The sequence below is a fragment of the Rhinatrema bivittatum genome, chromosome 4, assembly GCF_901001135.1.
Source record: "Rhinatrema bivittatum chromosome 4, aRhiBiv1.1, whole genome shotgun sequence".
NCBI classification, from domain to species: Eukaryota; Metazoa; Chordata; class Amphibia; order Gymnophiona; family Rhinatrematidae; genus Rhinatrema; species Rhinatrema bivittatum.
This window is the reverse complement of record NC_042618.1, coordinates 366,915,173-366,939,256: the sequence shown is the minus strand read 5'-3', so window position 1 is coordinate 366,939,256 and position 24,084 is coordinate 366,915,173. Positions and strand designations below refer to the sequence as shown.

General features: G+C 42.9%; 1 protein-coding gene across 1 annotated transcript in view; it reads left to right on the top strand.

The window, feature by feature from the left end:
• ACAD9 (acyl-CoA dehydrogenase family member 9) overlaps positions 1 to 24,084 on the top strand; it is a 149,559-nt gene that overhangs the window by 91,675 nt on the left and 33,800 nt on the right. The window contains exons 11-13 of the mRNA XM_029600815.1: positions 2,575 to 2,694; positions 14,650 to 14,778; positions 22,997 to 23,076. Of these exons, the coding sequence (XP_029456675.1) occupies positions 2,575 to 2,694; positions 14,650 to 14,778; positions 22,997 to 23,076 (329 nt within the window). The remainder of the gene's footprint in view (positions 1 to 2,574; positions 2,695 to 14,649; positions 14,779 to 22,996; positions 23,077 to 24,084) is intronic.

Genomic DNA, 24,084 nt, shown 5'->3' with positions numbered 1-24,084 from the left:
ATAAAAAACATGTCATGGCTAATTCAACCTATTTTCTACAGAGTACTCTGTTTATGGTAAGCGGAATCATTGTACTTTGTATCCGTAGCAAGTTTCAAGGTGAAAGTATGCACATTCTTTTTGCTTTGAAATTTGAGGCAAGATTAAAAATACCTGCAGAATTTGTCCCAATACAGATAGCTTGAAGAATGACCCCTAGGTATATAGACATTGGGGTGAATTTTCAAAACATTTGCATGTATAAAATTAGCATATACATGCATAAGTAGCTTGTACTCACATATATGCTATTTTTATGAGCATCAAAGGTATGTGCATATTTTCAGTCTTGCACACCCATTTATGCGTGGAAAAAGGGGCGTTGCCACTAGGTGTATGTGCAAGTTGCAGTATTATAAGAGACATACTCGTGTGCATTTCACAACTTATTTACATAATTTTAGCCCTGCTAATTATCTTGCGCAATTGATATCAGGTTCCTTTATTGTTTACTATTGGTTGGATGGAAGATCTGGGTGAACTGGGGGGAGTTTAGAGTGAAACCTAGGAGGGTCTAGATAATTTGGAGAAGGACTGGGTGAATTGGTGGTGGTTTTGGCGAACTGGTATTTTCAATTACACCTACATGTTTTAAAACATACTGATTTCCACGTGTAAACTGGATTTTACTCGAGCAATTCACAATTTTTTTCACGCAAATGTTTTTAAAATAGGTAGGAAAAGTCTGCACTTTCAATGCATTGCAGATATTTGTGCGAAAGGAAATAAACGCACATAATTTAGGGGGTGGCCTTATGCATATTTTATAACTTGCGCATATCTAATATGTGCAGGTTATAAATTTCTGTTGTAGATTTGCATGCAGCCATATACGCACATGTATGGAGCTGTGCGGAATTCTTTAAAAGTTATCCGTTGTGTTTTTAGGTATGCTTTGTAACTGTCATCATGCAACCTAGGATGATGCCAGTGGCTGATAATTGTAACCATGGGGATTTATCCCGGTCTGTGGACAGTCGAAGAAAACCCATAAGCTCAAAATTTAAAGCAGCTTATTGTCCAGCTTGGGTGGATGATACCTTTTAGAGCTGTCATGCTAGTACTATGTGTTGCTTCTCTCATCTTATGCAAGCAGTAGCAGAGCACTAGTGATGTCAGTAGTGTCCCTCAGGTTCCACAAGCGGCTCACAGCCTGCTTGAGTCCAAACTGTATTCTTTGGCCATATGGACATTTTATATTGCCTAAATAATTAGCCACTTTGAATTCTTAGCATGAAAGTTGTCCTTTCAAGTAGCAGAACCTGCCACCTCACAGAACATGATACTTTGCAAAAATTTGAACAAGCCTTCCAGTTTATGGCCCATGGGCTGTTACTGCCACATAGATCTAGAACTGATTCCAGAAGCAGCATTTATAGACCCCCAGGGTGGAAGAGTGCCTGGCTGTAGCTGTACAGTAATATCCACTAGCATAGAAGCGCAGAAAATAATGGCAGAAAAAGACCATATGACCTATCTAGTCTGCCTACCCACACCAACTATTTAACTTTTACAATCCCTATCACTCCCTCAAAGATCCTCTGTTTATCCCATGTTTTTCTGAATTCCTTGTCTCCACTATTTCCACAGGGAGGCAGTTCCATGCATCCAAATCCCTCTATAAAGAAATATTTCCTTAGCTTACACCTGCATCTTCCCCCTTTCACCCTCCCTCTCATAACCCCTCATTCTAGAGCCCCCATTCCATTGAAAGAGGCCTGCCACCTATGCGTGGAAACCTTGGAGGTATTTAAAGAAAACACTGACAGATACAAGAACACACATGTATCCAGCTCCAAAGGAAACCAGGATCCATGCCTTTCAGCCAAAGGATTGATGCAGTGATGGCCAGGCCATGGAGGGAGGCATTAATTAGGGAGGTGGAAACACAGTGGTACATTCAAAAAGGTTCCTGTTTCCCAATGAGGGTTGCCAGAGCCAGAAGCTTTCACAGAGTAGCAGGCAGGCAATAAACAGAATAGTTAACAGAAAAAAAAATACGAGGCCCCTGTGGATTTCTGTCAGCAATGTACTGTTTTTACTTGGTTAAAACTGTCTGTAGCACCATAATGCATAATATTAGTTTGTCAGAGATTGCTACTATGCTTAGATAAAGAAGAGAAATTTTTGGGGCGTCCAATCAATTTTTTTTTTTAAAGTGTTGTACATTAGAAAAAAGGTTTAGGCAAGATAAATGGAACAAAAAAAATGACCTACTGAGCCTTAGATCACCTGGCCAATCTGTTTTTCAGGATGTCCTTAGTGAATATGCATGAGAGATTTGGATGCATTGCTTCCATTTGTATATAAATATAGCTTCTTCATATTCATTGTGGATATCCTGAAAACCAGGCTAGCTGGGTGATTCTTGAGGACCAGGTTGAAAACCAGTGCCTTTTTAGGCATTATGTAGAATATAATGGGATTCAAGAGGTAGAAACCTGACACCGCTAATTTAATATTTAAGGTACATTATGGGTTCCTTATCCTACTACTTTTTATGCTGAATTGTATTAATTACTGTTAACTTGGCAGGAAAAGTTTGCTCTTATGGCTGAGAAAGCTTATGTAATGGAGAGCATGGCCTACCTCACTGCAGGAATGATGGACAGACCAGGGCTGCCAGATTGCTCCATCGAAGCAGCCATGGTTAAGGTAATAAATGTTTTTGAAAATTGATTTAATCCAAACCTTTTAGAGGTGAAAATCAACACTTGACAGTATGTTGTCCTGTAGTCATATGTCTGAGATAAATATGCATCCTCCTATTTCCTCCTTGTGCATATTCTGGTGGGTGGTTTTCTGGGACTGAGAGAGAGCAGTGTGGTTGAGAAACCAGCCTGTTCTCTTCTAGGACACCACAAATCCAAATGATTTGGTGAAAATGTCCTGTCTACCTCTTAACATGTGATTGCATTCTCTGGGACGTTCTAGCTGTGAGAGCAGCATTGCAGTGCTGCTATCAGATTATCTTAAAATTCAGAATCTGTGTTAATCAGAAAGTATTTTGTGTACATTTTTTGTCTCCAAGTTTTCAAAGATTTTTTTTTTAATGCAGATCTGGTTGCTTAAATACCATCACTTTTATAATAATTTGGACCCATGATATGAGGCCTACATGTGGTGTAACCTAACTTTATAGTACAATTATATTTGTAACCCCTGGACAAATAGTCCCGGATAAAGGTCCCAAAGGTTCATATCTCAGACACAGTCTCTGATGTTGAACCTTCCTATATTGTTACTTGCATGTTACTCTCCAGGATTCCCTGAGTGGAAGGAAGAATAAGATCTTCTAGACCCTGTAAATTATGCCCCAATCTCTTCTTTCTCTCTGGTAAGCAGCGTTCATCCACAGCACTGATGAGCTCTTTCCAGCTATGGAAGCTGAAATAGTTTCCAACTCACTCTTGAAACATTATGTAGTAGATAGAATGTTCTTTACAGCCTAGTTTATCAGTTAAAATGTTACACAGATATTTCTTAATAGATTTGACACTCCTTAAAGTCTTATACATTTCCCAGTCTTCATGTTTTGTAGTCTTCCCTTCCCCTATGTTTTAGGGCAAGTTCAACTTCCCTCCCATACAGTTGAAATTTTGTGGTATATAAAGTCTAATGTAGATGTAAAAAAAAAAACAAATAAAAAAGACAGAACCCCCCAATCACATATCTTATACCTCTCCAGGAGTTTTCTCATAACTCCTCTTTCTCCTTACAGTACCTGATTAGTACAGATCTAACACCTCTTCTTCCAATATCCTCTGTAGATGCACATGAACCTGGTGGAGTCCAAGATAGCTTCTCTCCCCTCCTTTCTCCCTTTTGGACCACCATCATCCCTTCTTCAGGATACAGATGATCCTGGTTTCCTTCCAGCTGATACAGTAAAGTGCGCTCAGCTGAGCGCACTGTTTAACCCGGGTTGGACGCGTGTTTTAGATGCGTGTCCACAGCCCCCTTACACAATAAGGGGTTTAGCACGTCCAAAACGTGCGTCCAAATCCCCCCCCCCCCCCACCGAAACTAATAGCTCTCACCACATGCAAGAGCAGGCGCTAATTTCTGAGCAGCCCGAAAAAGTGTGCAGAAAAGCAGAAAATAATTTTACGAGCGTCCATTTTCCTAACCTGTGGCTCGTAAAAATTGAGCGTCCGTTTTCTTAACCCACTAACAGCCACCTCTCCTGGGCTTCCGCTGCTAAGCAGGTGCTAGGGGCGCACTATTGTCCCTAGCGCCTCCTTTTTAGTGCGACCTCTCATTTAAATACAGTATCGCCCGCCCAGGAGAGGTGGCTGGGCGTGCATTAGAAAAGAGGGCGTTCAATGCAATAAAAAGGGAAAAAAGAGCGGAGTCCCAATTCATGAGAGCCCAAAGGAAAAATAAATCCTATCAGTCTGCAGGATTCCAAAAATAGGGATAGGAAGGATGGAAGAAAACTCCCCTATCCATAAGAAACCAAAAGTCTCCATGGAGACCAGAATTCTTAGAAATAAATTAACATACTAAACTCATAATAGAAAATTGCCCTTAAGGGTGACAAAATTTCCACATGGTAAAATGGTGGTTAGAGTTTTTATATCAGAGAAGCTCACCATTTACTCTCTTCCACATGGGGGAGTTAACCACCCATACTGTTGTTCTGTGTCCTTCCAAACCTGAATTGGTTGACTGGACTGGTAGAGATCTCTACATATTAAATGGGCTGTAGACTTTATTTAATGATGTTTTATTAACTATAGAAAGTTAATCAACTAAATTAGATGAATAAAAGCTTTGGCAGCAGAAGGGACATATATTACATCTTCTGTCGTTTTTTCAAAGTGTGTCCACGCCTCATAGAGGGTCAAACTAAAGCTTTTTCCTGAACATACCCAGATCAGTCCAGACAAGTGGGTTTTGCCTCCCTACCAGCAGATAGTCAGAGAACCAGAACTTTGAGGCACTGCTACATTACAGAGAGTGCCACTTGCAGTCCTCTCTGACTCCAGCAGATGGTGGAGGTGCAACCCTGCAGTCTGAGATTGAGAATTTTGGAGGAAGCTCCCTGAGGTGTTAGGCTCCTTGGTGGACCATCCCTCAGGTTGAGTCAGGCATCTGGGGGGGTGGGAACCCCCGCCTTGTGCTCGCCCGCATCATGCCCGGGGCCCTAAAAGACAGGGGACTGGTTCCCTCAGGGCCTCCGAGGCCTCTGTCTGCAAGGCCCCGGAATCAGGGAAGTTCCCCTGTGTGTGTGTTTTGCCTTTGTATCTGTGATTTTAAAGTTAAAAAAAGAAAAAGAAAGAAAGCAGAAAGGCAAACAGCTGGTTGTTGGAGGTGGAAGGTACGGCCATGAGGCAGCGAGGACTGTAGGCCTCTGCAGACAGAAGGTAATACTGCGCCACTCCACTTGTGTCCTGGGGGGAGCGACATTAGCGGCCAGGTCTGTAGCGGAGGAGGTGTGGCAGCGGTTGGTGCAGCCACGTTTGTTTTCCCGCACGTCTCTGGGGGCCGTGCTGAGACCGGAGAGCAGCGATCTTTTCTGCGGTGGTGCCCGACTGATTTTTCCGTGCCACGGAAAATGGCGCAGCGTGGTTAAGGAAAAAAATAAGGTGCATGTCAGAGTGGCAGTTGAGGCTGGTGGTGTTTGCAGGTCGCAGGGTGGCCATCCAAGCGGAAGCACATGATATGGTGCCCAAACCACGCAGAGAAGGGTGCCGCACACGTGGGCTGGAGTCTACACGCTCAAATTCGTGCTCCCTTTGTCCTGGTTGTGCTTTGGGAGAGGAGGGTTCCTCAGCGGGGGAAGCGGAGTTCCTGCACTTCGGGTGTGTGTGTGTGGGGGGGGGGGAATGACAGTATTGGCGGCCGAGGGGTCCGGGAAGCCCCACGAGGCAGCTGGATCCATGGAGGGCCATGAGCAGGAGTCCTTTTTAACTAGGGAACCCAGACCCCTCCCCCGTTTTCTCCTGTGGTTAAGGGGGACACTGATGAGGGAGGACTCCGACAGCTTGGAGCAGGGGACGGATGGCCCTGAGGGATTTTTGCCAAAATGTATCCTCTTGATGCATAAAGCCTTCCTGGCAAGGAAGGGGGAGAAGGGGAAGTGGGTGAAAATCAGCCCTCCCCTATCTGTGCTGAAGAAGCCTAAGAGGGCTGCAAGTGGGTCCGGGAGCCTACTATATCATCTGGGACTGCATCGATGGAGTCAGATGTGGACTCCAGGGAGGGGGGACTCCATGGATGATTCGCAGGATGTCCCTTTGGACCACTAGCGGATGGTTCCAGATGCTGATGAGACTATGGCACTGGGTGTGGACCTGGATGTAGTTAAGGACTACCCGGATCCGGATGAAATATGTGAGAGGGATGATCCTAGAGCTGTCCTTTATTTAAGAAAGTGGACTATGCCTTCTTATTCCCCAGGTCTTGGAGGAATTGGGATTAAAGTAACTCAGGAGGAGTTGAATAGCGAGGGGGTGAGTCCGTTCCTGGATGGGCTGAGGGGCACCCCCAAGTGCCTTTCCCTTACCTAAGAAGATCAGGAAGTTGAGAAGCTATATCCCTTGATGGAGGAGACCTTGGAGATACTGCGGGTACCGAAGGTGGATTCTGCCGTGTCGGCGGTCACTTAAAAGACAACCATCCCGCTGGCGGGGGCTGCCATTTTGTCGAATGTGCAGCATCGCAAGTTGGAGATACACCTGAAGCGGATGTTTGAGTTCCCTGTGCTGAGTCTTTGGGCTGCCGTTTGTGCCAGCTTGATGCAGAGGGCCTGTCTGTGTGGGGTGCAGAAAGCAAAGGACTCAGCTCGATTAGAAGCTGGGGTGGCTTATGTAGCCGATGAGTTCTATGATTTGGTTCGCATGTCTGCCAGGAGTATGGTCTCGGCAGTGGCAAACTGCAGGCTTTTGTGACTGTGCAATTGGTCAGCGGACATGTGGTCGAAGGATCAGCTCTGTAATCTCCCTTTCAAAAGGAAGCTGATCTTTTGGGATGATTTGGATCAGTTGATGAAGATGGGAGAATCTAAGGGGAATAGGTCACCTGAGGATAAGCATGCTAGTAAGAAGGTGTTTTTGTCTCAAACCCGGTTCAGGGATTCGAGGCAATTTCGGTCTGGTAGGACCACCTTCAACACATCTGTGAAGGCAATGGACAGTCCTTTCGTGGAGGCTGTAGAGGCGGTGGAAAATGAACACAAAGAAGCCAGGATGTCTCACTCCTGCATAGAAGCCAAAGGGGGCAGCTTGACCAGCTTTTACGTGGAGTAGACTAGGATTACCTCTGACGAGTGCTAGAGGTCATAAGAGATGGCTATGCTCTCGAATTTTTGTGCCTTGTTAGGGAGGTCTTTCTCGAGTCTCACATGGTCTCTCGCAGCAAGCAGGAAGGCTGTGTGGTGGATGCTGCAAAGGTTACTGGATCTACGTACATTAGTGCCCGTGTCATGGGATGTACAAGGGCAGGACAGGTACTCCATTTACTTCGTGGTTCCCAAGAAGGAGGGTATCTTCAATCCCATTTTTGATCTGCAGAAGGTGAACAGGACCCTTTGGGACGCTGCACATGGTTGTAGCGGCAGGTCACAAAGGAGAGTTTCTGGCGTCCCTGGACTGGTTGGAGGCGTATCTTCATAATCCGATTCGGATGGGCCATCAGAATTTTCTTCGTTTCATAGTGCTGGGTCAGCGTTTTCGGTTTCGGGCCCTTCCTTTCGGACTGGCGATGGCACCACAGACCTTCATCAAGATGGTGGTGGTGGTGGTTGCAGCCCTACGCAAGAAAGAAGTTCTAGTTTATCTGTACCTGGATGATTGGCTCATTCGAGCAAAGTCAGAGGAGGAGTGCGAAAGATAGCTTCAGCGGTGATGAACACCTTTTAATCACTAGTTTGGGTCATAAATATGTCAGAGCCATCTGGTTCTGACCCAGTCCTTGGAGTATCTGGGGGCTCTATTCGATACTAGGAAGGGGCAGGGTGTTTTTGTTGGAAGAGCAGGAAGAAGGGGGGGGAGAAGGCCTCTGTCTACCATTTCCCGTTGGTTAAAAACATCTATTTCCTCGGCCTATTTATATTTAAGGGCCATCAAGTTCCAGCAGGGCTGAAGGCGCACTCCACAAGATCATGAGCTACTTCCTGGGCAAAATGTCAGTTGCTGTCACCTCAGGAGATTTGTAGGGCTGTGGTATGATTCGCACTGCATACTTTCACCAGACATTACCGCATGGTCGTGAGGGCGCAGGAAGAAGCGTTCTTTGGTGAGAGTGTTCTGTGTGCGGGTCTTTCAGGTTCCCACCCATTCTAGGGGTGTTTTGGTACATCCCTCTTTTCTGGACTGATCTGGGTATGTTCAGGAAAGGAAAATTGGTTCTTACCTGCTAATTTTCATTCCTGTAATACCACAGATCAGTCAAGAGAACCATCCCGTCACTGCCAAAAGACTGTTTTTTTGCTAATTGGTAGTTCAAGTTGGTTTGCCTTTCAGGGTCTTTGAGCAGTTGTTCATGGTTTGGGTTTTTCAGATTTAGTTTTTGGGAGTGTTTTGGGATCCAGTTTTTTGGGGTTTCCAGCCCTATATTTTTCCCTGTTAGCCCGAGTACAGGTCAGTACTTAGGGGACTGCAGGTAGCACTCTCTGTTATGTAGCAGTGCCTCAAAGTTTTGTTTCTCTGACTTCATCTACTTGTCTGGACTAACCTGTGGTATTACCGGAACGAAAATTAGCAGGTAATAACCAATTTTCCTTTTTTACATATTCCTTCTCATATATATCTCTATGATCTCTCTCTATACACAAGCACTGTTTTATTTATTATTTATTAATTGTTTGAATTATTAAAAAGATTTGCATGCTTAAACCTGGTTTTGCATGTGTAAATACATTTCACGCATGTAAATTGACTTTTGAAAATTGATACAGTAATATGTTATATTTACATGCTGAACGCCTGTGAAAATTACCTCTGTAATTGATTATACAGAAATGTCTTTGGAAAGATTTAAAAAAAAAAAAAAAAATGCAGTACAATGCGTGATAGAACATCCAAATCTGAAATTTCATTATATTTAAAATAATTATTTCTCTAAACTGCTATTTAAAGGTCATTAATCAAGTAAATTCAAAAAATCTAGTAATAAGCTCCAGGATATAATTCCATTATTTCCATGCATTGCAATAAACTGTAGAAAAGGGGCTGACAAAACACGAAGAGAAATGATTGCATACCCATTGTCTTACAGCATGTAGAAGAGGAATCCTACATAGACAGGTTTGATCGAGAGTAGTAGCTGTACAGTAGAGTCCTACATTACTGGCTGTTAATGTGATTTATCATTTCACTGATATAGTAATAAAATACAAGCTTAGACAAAACCTTGGCTCACTGGTTTGTAAAATACTGTAATGCCAAAACCCTGGATGAAGGACAACAGTAGACAACCCTTTTAATTCCTAAATGAGTTTTTAATTCTCCATTCATATTTGTATGCACAAACCAGGTCACAGTGAAATGAAACAAACTAGCTCAGTATGAGCGCTGACTAATCTTGTCTGCTGTTTCTTTCCTCACAGCGCCCAGCTGAGCGTGCTAGCCACTGTTTTTTTTTTTTTAATTCTTTATCAACATTTTCAATATTACAAAAATAAATTTTGCAAAACCGAAATACATGGGTATAACAATGGAAAATTAAACAATTTTAGTGAAGAAATTATAATAACAGCAAATTATATAACCACTTTTACCAAAAAGCATATAATCATAGAAGGGATCCTATAGGAAAAATATGAGAGAATTTAAACCATTCATTATTTTCAAGGAAAAGCCCTGACGCTAATCCAGCATTTTATTTTATCTTTCACGTTACTATAGGTGATGAAGTGGGCGGCTTTTTTGCATCTAGAAAAACTTTTAATTTCTCAACTGAAAAAAGTATATATAATTCCGAGCCCTTCCTCAAAACACAGTTACAGGGAAACTTTAATATGTAGGAAAAACCTAAATCTATAGCTGCTTGACGTAAAGTTAAAAAACTTCTACATTTAGCTTGCGTTGAGGGGCCAGATCAGGATAAATTTTAACTGCCACACTCATAAAAAAAAAACCAAAACGGAAATAATTGGAAATAATTTTTCATTACTGTTTGTATATCCATGGTAGTAATAAGACACCAGTAATGTTGCTCTGTCCAGTATTTCTATTGATGAACTTTAAAGGATCTCACTCAGGTTTTCCTGCAGATTCAATCTATTGGATGTTATTCTAGGTTTAGGCAAGAAATAACATTTGTTAATTGGAGTTATATTTTCTTGAGAACAGTACTAGACACTTGAATTTAAGGTTCCTAAATTTCCCCAAGGTATTGGGAGAAATTCCGTATACGACATTGAAAAGTTTTCTCCAAGAAATTCTTGGCTTAGCCACTGTTTTACTTTCTCTCCATTCCCCTTTAATTGGTTTCCCTGTCTCCCAGTAACAGTCCTCACTCAAGGTAATTATCTTGAAAGATAATCCCCCAGGTTCCTCTCCTTCAGGAGCCTCCTGCTCCTGGATCTCTGCAGCTGACTACTGCTATCCTTGGGCGAGTGATTCAGATATTCCATAAGAACATAAGAAAATGCCATACTGGGTCAGACCAAGGGTCCATCAAGCCCAGCATCCTGTTTCCAACAGTGGCCAATCCAGGCCATAAGAACCTGGCAAATACCCAAAAACTAAGTCTATTCCATGTTACCATTGCTAATGGCAGTGGCTATTCTCTAAGTGAACTTAATAGCAGGTAATGGACTTCTCCTCCAAGAACTTATCCAATCCTTTTTTAAACACAGCTATACTAACTGCACTAACCACATCCTCTGGCAACAAATTCCAGAGTTTAATTGTGCATTGAGTAAAAAAGAACTTTCTCCAATTAATTTTAAATGTGCCCCATGCTAACTTCATGGAGTGCCCCCTAGTCTTTCTACTATCCGAAAGAGTAAATAACCGATTCACATCTACCCGTTCTAGACCTCTCATGATTTTAAACATCTCTAACATATCCCCCCTCAGTCGTCTCTTCTCCAAGCTGAAAAGTCCTAACCTCTTTAGTTTTTCCTCATAGGGGAGTTGTTCCATTCCCCTTATCATTTTGGTAGCCCTTCTCTGTACCTTCTCCATCGCAATTATATCTTTTTTGAGATGCGGCGACCAGAATTGTACACAGTATTCAAGGTGCGGTCTCACCATGGAGCGATACAGAGGCATTATGACATTTTCCGTTTTATTCACCATTCCCTTTCTAATAATTCCCAACATTCTGTTTGCTTTTTTGACTGCCACAGCTTTTTTGACTGCCGCATTTTTACTTCCAGTGCTGTTTCCAGCTTCCAGGGCCTAGTAGCCTCTCTCGTTCGCAAGGCTTAATTTGTTGACAAAAAGGAAGTTGAACTGTCTGTGGTTGGGGTGGGGGAGGTCAAGTGGAGCAGAGCCGGTGCCAGGTGTGACTTATGCAAAAGAGTAGGACCAGAGCCGAGTGTAAACTCTCTCCTAAATGGCACACGTACTGGAATACACTCTTCCCCATTAACAGGCTTGAACACTGGAGTCTAGGGTTGAAGAATCGTTGGGGTAAGGAGAAGGAAGGGTATAGAGAATGTGGCCCTTTCTCTCTAGCCGCCGCCTCCTCCTCTGTACCCCAATGATCCTCTCCCCCACCAGTTCCTGATCCCAGGAGTCCTCGTTCTCCCCTACCCTCCCAAGTAGTTCTAGCCCCTGAGTCTCACCCCTTGTATCTGGTGGTCTTTTCCCTGACATTACCCTGTCCAGTAAATCTTCCCCACACAAACAGCCCAACTGATTCCTTCACACATTCTTTTGCTCTCGCATATCTCATCACTTACTTGCCTTCTCCTCCCTTATCCCCTTACTCTTGCCCTAACCATATCCTCTCGCTTTCTTGCCCCTTTCCCCCCACCATCAGTTTTATTTTCCTCCCTCTGATCCCCTCACTCACTGTCTTGTCCCTTTCCCCACCCCAAATGTGGTCACCAGCAGCAGAGACGATAGGGCTTAGGTTTCCAGCATGATAAGTAGGAAGATGACACACCCAGAAGTGTTGGAGTTGACAGACATTCACCCTGTGTATCTTTGACCTTGGCCAGTCTCCCACATGGCTTCCCCAATTTTGCAGGAAAACTGCACAAAAATCAAGGCCATTTGGCTGCCCCATCTCAGGGTACACAGCTCTGCTTTTATTTTTTTTTCTTTCTCCAGTTGCTGGGAGACCATAAATGATCTACTATGCTGCCTTTCCACAGAGGAGCTGGAGCCGATTTGTACTGCTAGCTCTGCTCCGCTTTCTTGGGTCACTGAAAAAAAGTAGCAGAATGCTATTCTGGGTCATTCAGAAATTAAACCCTGGGTAAAGGACACCAAAAAAAGGGTTAAATTAGTTTAAATTTGAAACTCATGAGCAGTAGTGCCAATCATCAATCCCAGAGCTAAAGCCTTAATAATTGGTACTACTGCTCACAAGTTTTAAACTTGTGTTAATTCAACTTCTTTTTGTGTCTCTCTGCTCTGCAATGTCTGATTCACGCTATGAAGGGAGGAAGGGAGAGCTGGATTAGGGGCAGAGTGGCTGTTCTCTGCCTCTGTCTGCTGTAGGCTTACCACCTCTCCTTCTCTTTCCTGCAGGCTGGAGGTGAACACCCCTGCAGCTCTACGTTTTAAGCCTGAAAAAAATGTAATGGAACTGGGTTTTCAGCCATTCCCCCACAAATTAAGGCTGAATCGTTGCACTCTGTCCTTTGAATTCCCAGCAGGACAGGGTTGGAATCCTGGCCTTCACACTTCCTTGGACTCCAGCTCCCAGGACCCTATTAGGGATCTCATCCTTTTGTCCCTTATTGTTTTCTTCCCTGGAAGTTCCTCTGGTACATCCTCTGGGACCCTGGCTGTCTCTCTTTTTTTGTTTCCTGCCTTGTGGGGGTATTACCTCCTCACAGAGGTCCTTACTCTAAGGGATATAGAGCCTGTCACAGACAATAGTATCAACTGACATTGGGCATCACTGTTTTTTAATGTATGTTGGCTTGCCATAAGTACATTTTGATGTTTTTACATTGTACTTAATTTTCAAAAGCTCAACAAGGGAGGAATTATGCATGTATTTCCTAGCACTTTTCTGCTTTGCCCTTACTGAAAATGACCTTGCTCTTATCAGTCAGGCCTAAACCCCATCTTCCCTTCCTCCTTTATTTTGGACCTGATTGATTTTTGCAGAAATTATTGTGCCTCTGGATAGATGAATAGGCAGAATGAGCTAGCCTCCCAATGCTTTTTTATGAGTTGAAAAGGTTTTGACTTTAAATATATGCACCTTTCCTGTATCTTAGTGTTAGCTGTGCATGAATTAACAAGACAGACTGCAGAGATGTGTGATGGGTATGTCATCTGCCCTTTCCCTGGTAAAGAATGAGAGAGTCAATGCAAATTATTTGCATGGATTGGGAAAATACACGTGCCTCCTCGCTTCAGGCAAATTGCTGTTCTCATCAACAGTAAAAAAATCAAACATCCCCACATTGTTGAAGAGAGACAGTGGAGTGGGGCTGCAAGGAGCATCCCCTGCAGACAGGAGGAGGTGGAGCTGGGCCACAGGGAACGTTCCCCCCTCTGTCCCCAGGAAATAGTCACGCGGTGGAGTGAGGCCATAGGGAACACACTCCCTGCCGGTCTGCAGGAAACACACCCATCTTGGAAGACGAGTAGGAGTAGTTCCTTGGAGCCAGGCCACAGTATCTGCCAACACCAACTACCAAAAGAGCAGGAATCTCACAGCATCAAGAATCCTATGTCACTCAGAGAGAAGCAGCAGGAAATATTTTGGGGGTGGAGGGGAAAGGAGAGTAGAATATATTAGCGGTGGTGAAGAGAAGAGGGGGCATAGAAGAGGGGAGTTTAGGGGGAGAAGAGGAGTAAAGATTGTGGGGTGAACTAGAGGAGGAGGAGAGAAAGAAGAGTGCACCTGAGCTGGGAGGAGAGAGAGAATTGCACTTCAGTAGAGTGCTGAAGAGAGAAGTCTGCATGGGGGTTAGAATAAGAGGATGCACTTTCCAGGGAAGAAATGCCATGTACTGCCAGCCCTCCTCCCATTCCCCTCCACCCCCCAAAAAAAAAAAAAAAAAAAAAAGGATTGGGATGAGGGTGGGAGTCCATGTTGAGTACATGTCATCCCTGATGGAGGAATTTTTCAATCACCTATTTGCATAGCCACATTTACCTTGCTACTTAGCAATGTTTGCCAGAGACAGAACAATTAGAGGATTAAATTGTCTATCTGAATTTAACTGCTAATATGCACAGCTGGTATGTATGATATATCCCATTTGAGTTTTTATTTTTTTGTGAATACAAGCACAATACACACTTGATCTCATCTTCTAGACAAGTGCTATTCCACTGCATGTGTGGGCCAGCAGCAGAGTCTTATGCTGTCTTTATATGATAAATGCATTCTGTCTTTATTTTATAATCACTTAATTTAATTTCTTTCTTTTGTCTATGGAGATAGTCATCAGACATTCTGAGGCATTTTAGACTTGAAAATTTTATTATAATGAAAGTTTATACTGATCATTTATGACAGGTGTTCAGTTCAGAAGGTGCCTGGATTTGTGTGAGCGAAGCACTGCAAATTCTTGGAGGCCTGGGATACATGAAGGATTACCCATATGAACGATATCTCCGAGACTGTCGAATTCTTCTGATTTTTGAGGCAAGTGCTAAATCCCGCATCTAGCAACCAAATCGTACATAATTTCTTCCTCTGCTTTTTGAAAACTGAAACACCCCTCTTGGAGTAAGGATTACCTTTTCCTTGTACCCATACACAGGTAGCTTTTTTAGTTTTACTTTTTAAATTGAGCATGTGGTCTGGGAATTTTGTTTTTTTCAAAAGAATGGATTCTTTAAAATGTAATACTTTTCTTGTGGAGCAGTGTATGAATAATTTATTTACTTTATTTATTTATTTTGCCATTTTATATACTGTCATTCCAAATAAAGATCACAACGGTTTACAACATGACGTATATAATATACATTGACAATTACATTGACTTAATGAGGTCAAACAACATACACATTAAAGATCGACATGTACTTGGGATAAGATATTTAAATCAGAAGAAAGATTCTTAATGACAGTGTCCTTGAGAGTGCATGCTCTATGTTCAGGTGATTTAAGGTAGGTTATAGGCATTTTGAAATAACCATGTTTTAAGGTCGTTTTAATTTCTTTGTGTCTGAGGTCAGTCTTAGATTCTCAGATGGAAAGTTCCATAGCATTGTGCCAGCTATTGAGAACATGCGGCCTCTTAATTTTGTTAGGTGAGTATTCTGTAATGATGGCATAGCTAGCTAGCTAGCTAGATCTTAATGATCTCTGTGGTCTGTATGATTATAGAGCTCCATCAACCAAACCAGAGTTGTTAGAATGGATGGTGGAGTGTATTAATCCAAATGTGTTGAACTATACAAACTTTTAAGTCCACATAATTTCCTCCTTCAAATGTGGCAAGGTTGAGGAAAGGCCCTATGTGGTCTAAAACACCCATGGATTGTTCTTGTTTTGATCCATTATAAAAGTATTGCAGCTTACAAAGACTCCTGTTTTCTCTAGCGAAGGTGTGACTGCTAGTACACTTCAGTTCACAAGGATGCAATGTTAACATGGAAATAAATAAGCTGTGGGGGGTTTGCTTATCTTTCTCTTCCCTTTCCCGGAAGAAAACCGATGGAGGCAGGGCCACAGTACCACAAGGGCCCCATATTCACGCATCTACAATGCCTGACACCCAGCAGTGAAAAGCTAGAGGGTGCTACCAAAGGGGAAGTCAGTGAGGGACCTGGAGGGAAAGATGCAAAATCATACCTGGATCAGCCCAGACTGCTGGGTTATGCCTCCCTTCCAGCAGATGGAGACAGAAAAAAACTTGGACACCCCTGTAAGTAGGATGTGTCACTTGCAGCCCCAGTATTTCTCTGTCTCCAGCAGAGGAAGGTGACAGAACCTGCAGTCCTGGCTAATTGACTCTAAACAAGAAAAAAAAAAAAAGAGTTGCAGTGACAGGAGTCCTTTAAACAAAGTTAAAAAAAAAAAAAAGCTGGGCCTCCCGAGGAGCAGAATCATTTCTCCTTGGTGGGAGGCCTGCCGTGTGCTTTGCCCTTCACTCTAGTGTACCAGGAGCAGCAGCCGGTGAGTGACTGGGGGGGATTTACTGGTGGGCCGGTCCCTCCCCCCCCTGGCCCAGAGACAACCGCGGGTTGTGCTCTGGTGAGGCCAACGTGAATTAAAAATAAAAAATCGGAACGTGTTTTTTGCAGCTGTGCTGCTCTTATTCGGCCTCCCGGGTTCCGGGGTTTATTTTCGTGGCTTCCCTTCCTTGTTCAGCACGGCAATGCCGTGCGCTTTGGCCTGCAAATCCTGTGGGGAGCTGGCAGCACGGTTCTCCAGATATAGCCTCTGCTCCTGGTGACTTCACGGGGGCGAGGGCCCTTCAGCCGGGAGCAGCTGGCAGCAGGGGGAGGCAGGCACATCGGTCCCATGGTGCGGGCGCCCCTATGCTGTCTAGTGGTACTCAGCCTGCCCTGCTCCTGTGGAACGCGGGAACGGCGGCCATTTTAGGAGCTTTAGATGCTGATGCAGATAGCTCAGCAGGAGGAGGGGATCTCCCTCTTCAGTTATTTCCGCAGGATTTTTGCCCCGGGTCTCCCCATGATTTATTTCCTGCTTCCCATGCTCCTTTGGGTACCCCCCCTCAGGAAAACTTAAAGGGCCAACATCCTTTTTCGGCTGATTTTATTTTACTATTACTTAAGTCTTATTTAGCCAGCCTTATGCCCATGGGAGATCCTGAGCCCCCCTCCAGGGTGGCCTGGGGATGGGCCCTCTCCTCCCGTGCATGTTCCTAGGCCGGATCCTCCTGCCACACCATAGAGTTGGGTTTCTCCTATTTTTTTTGTTTTAATTATAATTCTGTTTTACAAGTCTGGAGAGGGACGCCGCGTAGACGTGTGGTATAGGGCATGCTGTGTGCCTAGTCAAATTTTCTAGAAACTTTGACATACGTTTTCCGCATCAGGCCTCCATCTGATGTCACTCATATTTGAGGACTAACATTCTGCTGTCCTCAGAGAACACCTGTTACAGGTAAGCAACTCTGCTGTTTCTTGATATGTGGGAAGAGAAGTACCCCAGAACACTGCACTTAAACAGGCTACTGAAATGTATCCATGGTGGCATCTCATAAACAACTTTTGTCCATTTTATAAATCGCTTGTTAAGATTGTGCAGTGCTTCAGAAAATTGATTATTAATTTTTGTGCACTCTAATTATAGGCTAAGCTTTTGTCATCCATCAGGCCTTCTTTCCTCTAAAGATAAGAGGGAATTTTGTTTCTTAAGAAGTTCATTTTCTTTAGTGTTTTTATAGGTGCTCATGCAGCTTTCATCAAAAGTTTTACTATTTATCTCCCCCCCCCCCCCACACACACACAATTGTTCCTGTGAAACATTGAATTATAGGGAAGTTTTCCTATTAAAATTAGAAATACAGCATCCTTCAGTCTGTTTGTGTGGAGGACCATCAGACATTGGGCAGTAGGCATGTGCTGCGAGGAAAGAGATGCTTTTTATTTCAGAAGTTCATTCATGTTCTTATATCATGTTTTATTTTCGTGAGGTAGAAAATCAGATAATGCATTTCTTGGTACATGGCTTTTCATATTCTGTTGCCTAATAAATTCTGCACTACTCTCATGAATAGACTTTGTCAATCATTTACTATGTTCTCTGATTAAAGAGGTCTTATGGTAGAAATTCAATTGATGATAGGAATATAATGGCTTGAATGGGCCCCTTTGATTTTTTTTTTCTTCCACATGCATTTTTTTCCATTCCAATTTATTTCTTATTACTAGTGGTAAAGTAGCAGGCTATGATCCAGGGAAACCAAGGTTCAAATCCCACTGCTGCTTGTGACCTTGGGCAAGTCACTTTACTCTTCATTGCCTCAGAGACTAACTTACCACTAGATTCATCAAAATGCCTGTGCTAGGTGGAGTCAAGATGGCGGCCGAGTGAGAGGTTGGAGAAGGATGCTCAGCTTTGTTATACTTATTTCCTTCAGAATATATATTTTGTTTTGCTAAAAGTTTCCTAAATGCCTCACACCAAACGTAAGGCCAGGCTTCGAGAAAGTCAGGTAATTCCTGAGAGCTCTGATGCAAAACAAACTACGATACAAACCTTCTTCACTTCAACACCGAAAGAGCCGGGAGCGAGTGCTGTGGAAAGTAGAGATGTGGAGCGAACGCCTCTGCCATTGGCAGATGAGATCTCTCTCTGAGTCCCAGCGCACCAAAGACGCCAGTCCCAACCCAGCATGCGAGAGAGGCGAGGGAACTTCAGTATTTTTCCTGGATAGCCCAACTGAGCCTGGAGCTCAGAAGGAAGGCGAACTGGGAAGTATACCTGAGAAGGAATGGCAGACCTCAGTTCCTCAATTTGGAACATACTTACCATCAATGCCGGAAGATACCAGGCCTGCAACCCCGACGCTGGAAACTATACGGGACGCTGAGGCCACGAGTGCAGGTGAGCCATCACAAGTTTTAACTTCTTTTCTGGTTAAACCCGCGGTAGTAACAATAGATTCGATTTGGGAAGCATTCGCAGCAATTGAAGTTGCGATTGTTAACCTATCTAAATCTTGTCTGGAGACAAATAAACGTAGTATTAAAAATGAAGAAAGGATTACAATCAGGAAAAAAAAGATGCAAGAAGTGGAAGAGAAGATAAAAGTAATGGAAGGATACCAGCAACACTCAAGGCAACTTGATAGTATTCAAAATAAGAAAATTGAAAATATAGACAAACTCTCTTCGCAACCTGAACATAAGGGGATTGAATTTTATTCGTCAGATATCAGCAACAGAAATGTTTAAGAATTACTTAAATGTGATTTTAAAAATACAACTGGAAGCAGTACCTTTAATAACAAAGGCTTATTACCTGCCCCAGAATAAAACGGAGAGAGGCGAAGGAAATTTGGATGTGCAACAACAGTTGAATGTTACTGATCTCTTGGAGTTATCACAGGAGGACAAAGTAACAACTAGAGGAGTACTGTTTGTCACGTTTGCTTTTCTTACAGAGAAAAACAATATACTTAGAATGTTTTTCCGCAATAGAACTGAGTTGCTTTATGGTCAAAAAGTGTGGCTATTTCCTGATATTAACTGGGTAACACAAGAAAGAAGGAAGAAATTCTTAGATATGAGAGTAGAAGCTATGATTAAGTGTTCAAAATTTACTCTTCGCTGTCCTTGTAAATGCGTTGTCAAATTTCTTAATTCTGTGTGTGTATTTTTTTTGAACCGTCACAGCTACGTTTCTTTCTTGACTCACACCCTAATGTGACATAATCAGTGCAGATTGGCATTTAATAGGCTTTCTCATTTGGTCTCGTTATTTTCTTATTGCCTAATATCTTATTATTTCGCTCATAAAATTTCAGTATCTACCGCCACCTATTACTTACAAATAATGCAGTTTGATATAACTAATACTAGTATCTTTTTTATGTTTTGTAATAGAATTGTTTTTCAGTTTGTACCACATGTTTACCAATCACAATGGTCTATTGTGTGAAAAATTTTAAATGCAAAAAAAAAATTAAAAAAAAATGCTTGTGCTAAGAAAATGTCAAATCTTCACCGAGGTGTACTGTGCTGTTCATATGTTTCACTCTGCATGAAAAACTAGCCCCTAAACCACCACCAACACCTCACCTTGAGCTATTAGGTCCCCCTCCTGTAAGTATATAAATAGTTGTATACTGTGAAGGCCTCCCCAGAAGCGCGCTCTTTCTTTCTCTAGTCCACTCCATTCCTTTCCCCTCTTCCCTCCCAAGCCCAGAAATGGCTGAAATGCAATTTGACAAATTTATCGCGAATTGCGTTATGGTCGTTTCGGTCATATTACACAGCTTAACACCAGGAAAAAAGGTGTAGTTATTTCCGGTGTTAAAATCGTGCGATAACGTGTTATGCTATCACACAGTGCGATATTGCCCCTCATTTTCATAAATCCCACCCAAACTCCTCCCTAATCCCGCCCCTTCCCAAAATTTGCATTCACGCTGTGTGATAGCATTATCGCATGCGTCATGGCATTAACGCGTTATCGTGTGCGTTAACGCCATAACACATTTTGATGAATGACCCTATTAGATTGTAAGCCCTTCTGGGGATAGGGAAATGCCCCCACAGTACCTGAATGTAATCCACTTTGAAAAGCCGAAAAGCATAATATAAAAAATTAAGAAAGAAAGAAAGAGAATGTTCTTGCCATTAGGAACCTAAGAAAATCTGAGAGTTCTGTGTTGCTCTTTACCATTTATTTATTGATTTGATTTTGTTTTTATATGGCTCTCTGATCAGAGCACCTCACAATAAAAATGTCAGACATATCAAGTTTAATAGTATTCCAGTATACAACAAATATATGTAATTGTCATAGCAGAAAGAGAGGTAGCAACTTGTTGCATGGAAGGTTTGTTCCAGAGAGCAGGTGCTCTTAGGGATGACAAAGCCATAGCAGAGAGACTAAATTAATTCTTTGCTTCGGTCTTCACTGAGGAAGATTAAAGAGAGATACCCATGCCAGAAATGATATTCAAATTCAGAGGAATTGAAACAAATCTCAGTGAACCTGGAAGATGTACAGTACTAGAGAAAATTGAAAAATTAAAAGTAGCAAATCAACTTGATTTAAGAACTGAAAACTGAAATTGCAGACCTGCTATTGGAAATTTGTATATCATCATTACAATAGTCTATGGCAGTGGTTCTCAACTGTTTTTCGGCTCGACACACCTGACAGATGGTTCTCACATGCGTGACACACTGAACATGTGACCGTCACGGGGCAAAATGTAAATATACATTATGCATCCTCAGGAACCCCCTCGACCCCCAAAAATGGGTGCAGAGCAGAACTAGGGCATTACACGTACAACTCACCATACAAAAAAAGATATTCTGGTTCTGATGACATCTCAGTAAAAGCAAAACAAACTCTCTTTACTGGCAGGCACAATACCCCTCCTTATGAAAAAACAGTAATTTACCACTACAAATATTAAACCAGGCCCTAAACACTAATATACCCTATTAGGAAAACAGAGCAAACCAAGCTGCTATAGATAGATACCCACTTAGAAATAATTGCAAAACTATACTAATAAACGTTAAAAAAAAAAAAAAAAACCCCAAAAAAACAGCTGATGAACAGAATAACATCCAACAATTAAAAACTCAATTATTAAAAATTGTCCAAATATCAATAAAATATTTCAAAACAGCAGACACATCACATAATACCCAATAATTAAAATGGCAGTCAATCAAGAAAAATATACTTAAAATGCCGCTTTTACTTACCCTCTCCAGCAACTCTCCTACTCCTATCCCTTGCAGGCCAATAGCACTCACCAGAAGCAGCAGTGGCTGCTGAAGCTCTGTCCTCACAGTCCTCTTCCTTAGGGCCCACAGCCAGTCTCTGTTGTACACAGACCAGTATCTTCCTAACTAGTATCTCTTCTGCACACACACACCAGTCATCTCCCTGACCAGTCTGTCTCTCTCTCACAGAAACACATAACCTCTGACCAGTCTCTCTCTCAATCACACACACATGCTCTTGCTCCCATTCTACCACAATCCACAAAGCTGCCATTCACCACCCAGGCACCCATTCTATCACACGCACAGACACAAGCTCACATGGAGCCTCTTCTCATTGTTTGGTCCAATAAGCCTGGCCTCCGCTTATCAGCCGCCGCTGGCCTGACCTCTGGCGCTGCGCAGGGTCTCTCCGCTCTTCTGCCCCACCAGCCTGGCCTTTGGCAGTGCGCAGGGTCTCTCCGCTCTTCGGCCATGCCGGCCTGGCCTCCGGCGATGGCACACAGCGTCTCCATTCTTCGGCTTGGCCTCGGTGGTGCGCAGCGTCTCTCCATTCTTCAGCCCCACCAGCCTGGGTTCCGCTAGCGGCGCACACATCTCTCCACTCTTCAGCCCCAACCCAGGGGAGAAGGGAAGCACAAGCGGGGCAGTGGGACACTGGGAGCCGCGACACACCGGTTGAGAACCGCTGGTCTAAGGTACCTGAAGATTGGAGGGTTGCCAATGTAACGCCAATTTTTAAAAAGGGATCAAGGGGTAATCCAGAAAACTACAGTACCAGACATCAGAGTTTGGAAATTAGTTTTTGAGTCCCTGTTTGGTTGGTTGTTATTTTACAGTAGCCAGATAGGTACAGTCACTGCATATGGTTGAGCTTCAGGGATAACATTTGATTGGTTCATTGCTTCTTTTTATTTTTGTAAAGGTTAAAAGTTTAGATCTGCATTATGAGCATATACGAACAGGAATGTCTATAGACGGAGAGCCTTGTTTCTGTGTGTCCATGTTTGCAGAAAGGATTAAACTTTAGATGTTTTATAACATAAGTAGCTTCTTCAATTTCTGCATTTCTCAGTCCCAATGCACAGAGCTGCTCTTCCTTCCATCAGAGAGAAACAGGCTCTTTTAAAATGTGCTCACAGTAGGTGAACAGCAGAATTTTGAAGAAATTGTAATAAACGGAGTTATAGTAGTCCAGCCATAGAGATGGTCAGGTTTCAAAAGCAGAGAAAATGAAATTTTATAAAATTTACGCAGTTGCTTCCACAGAGGAACACAACGTGAAAATATGGGTGGGTTTTTCCCCCAGTGCATGCATGAAATTATAGTTCTGATTTCCTGAAGAAAAGCAGGACTAGAAGGCTATGTATGCCATGGGGTAAAACCAGAAACAGATCAGCCCAACCAGCAGAAATGTTTCCAGTTGGCAATACTAAAAATTGATCAACTATAATTTTGTGTTACAGGGAACAAATGAAATTCTTCGTATGTATATTGCCTTGACAGGAATGCAGCATGCAGGCAAAATCCTGACAGAAAAAATAAAGTAAGTTTAATTTTAATCCCTGTTTTGCTGAACATTATGCTATTCTTTTAAACTATTGTATTCTGTAAGAAAATGATGCATAACAGAGTTGCTTACCTGTAACAACTGTTCTCCAAGGACACCAAAATGTTAGTCCTCACATGTGGGTGACATTGGGTGGAGCGCAGCATGGAATCTTTACTTCAAAGCTTCTAGAGCTTTGGACATGCCTGACTGGGCATGTGCAGCCCTATCCACATCATCGCATCCCATGTGGGGTCTCTTCAGTTTATACAAAGCTAAAGGCTTGGAGAAAGGTGAGAAGGTTTTGTGAGGACTGCTGTCCTTAGAGAACACCTGTTATAGATAGGCAATTCTTATTTTCCCAAGGTCAAGCAGGATGGCAGTCCACACATGGAGAGTCCCTAGTTACGGACTACCCAAACAAAAACAGAAAGGGTAAAATAACCAAGGAACAATGCCAATGGACAAAAGGTTTTTTCATTGTCGTCAAACTATTTTATTTTCACTTTTTTTTTTTTTTAATAGGTTAGCCTGGAAATCAAAATAACAGGCCCTAGGCGGAATGAAGTTGAGATCTGCATTTCAGAGATTCCTTTGAAATCCTTGTCCAAACAATAGTGCAAAGTGAGTGTGTGGAAAGAACTCCATATTGCATCCTTGTAGATCTCCTCCATGGAGGCCAATTTCATGCTACCATGACTCTGATACTGTGAGTCTCATCATACCCAACCAGATTTAGGCCTGCCTGGGCATAACAGAAGGAAATGCAATCTGCTAGTCAATTCAAAAAAGTGTGCTGTTATACTTTAACTTGGTTTGAGGGCCCTTGGGTCGTGGAGAGAGCTGACTCCACCCACAGGGAGGAGCCCTGTGGGGACTCTCCATGACCGGCAGGGTCTCAGCAGTGATGGACACAGGAGTCAGAGAGATATTTATTATACAGCAAAGAAAACCAGAGGAGCGGGTTTGGAAACTCAGTCCTTGAGTAGGAAAACCTGAGATGGA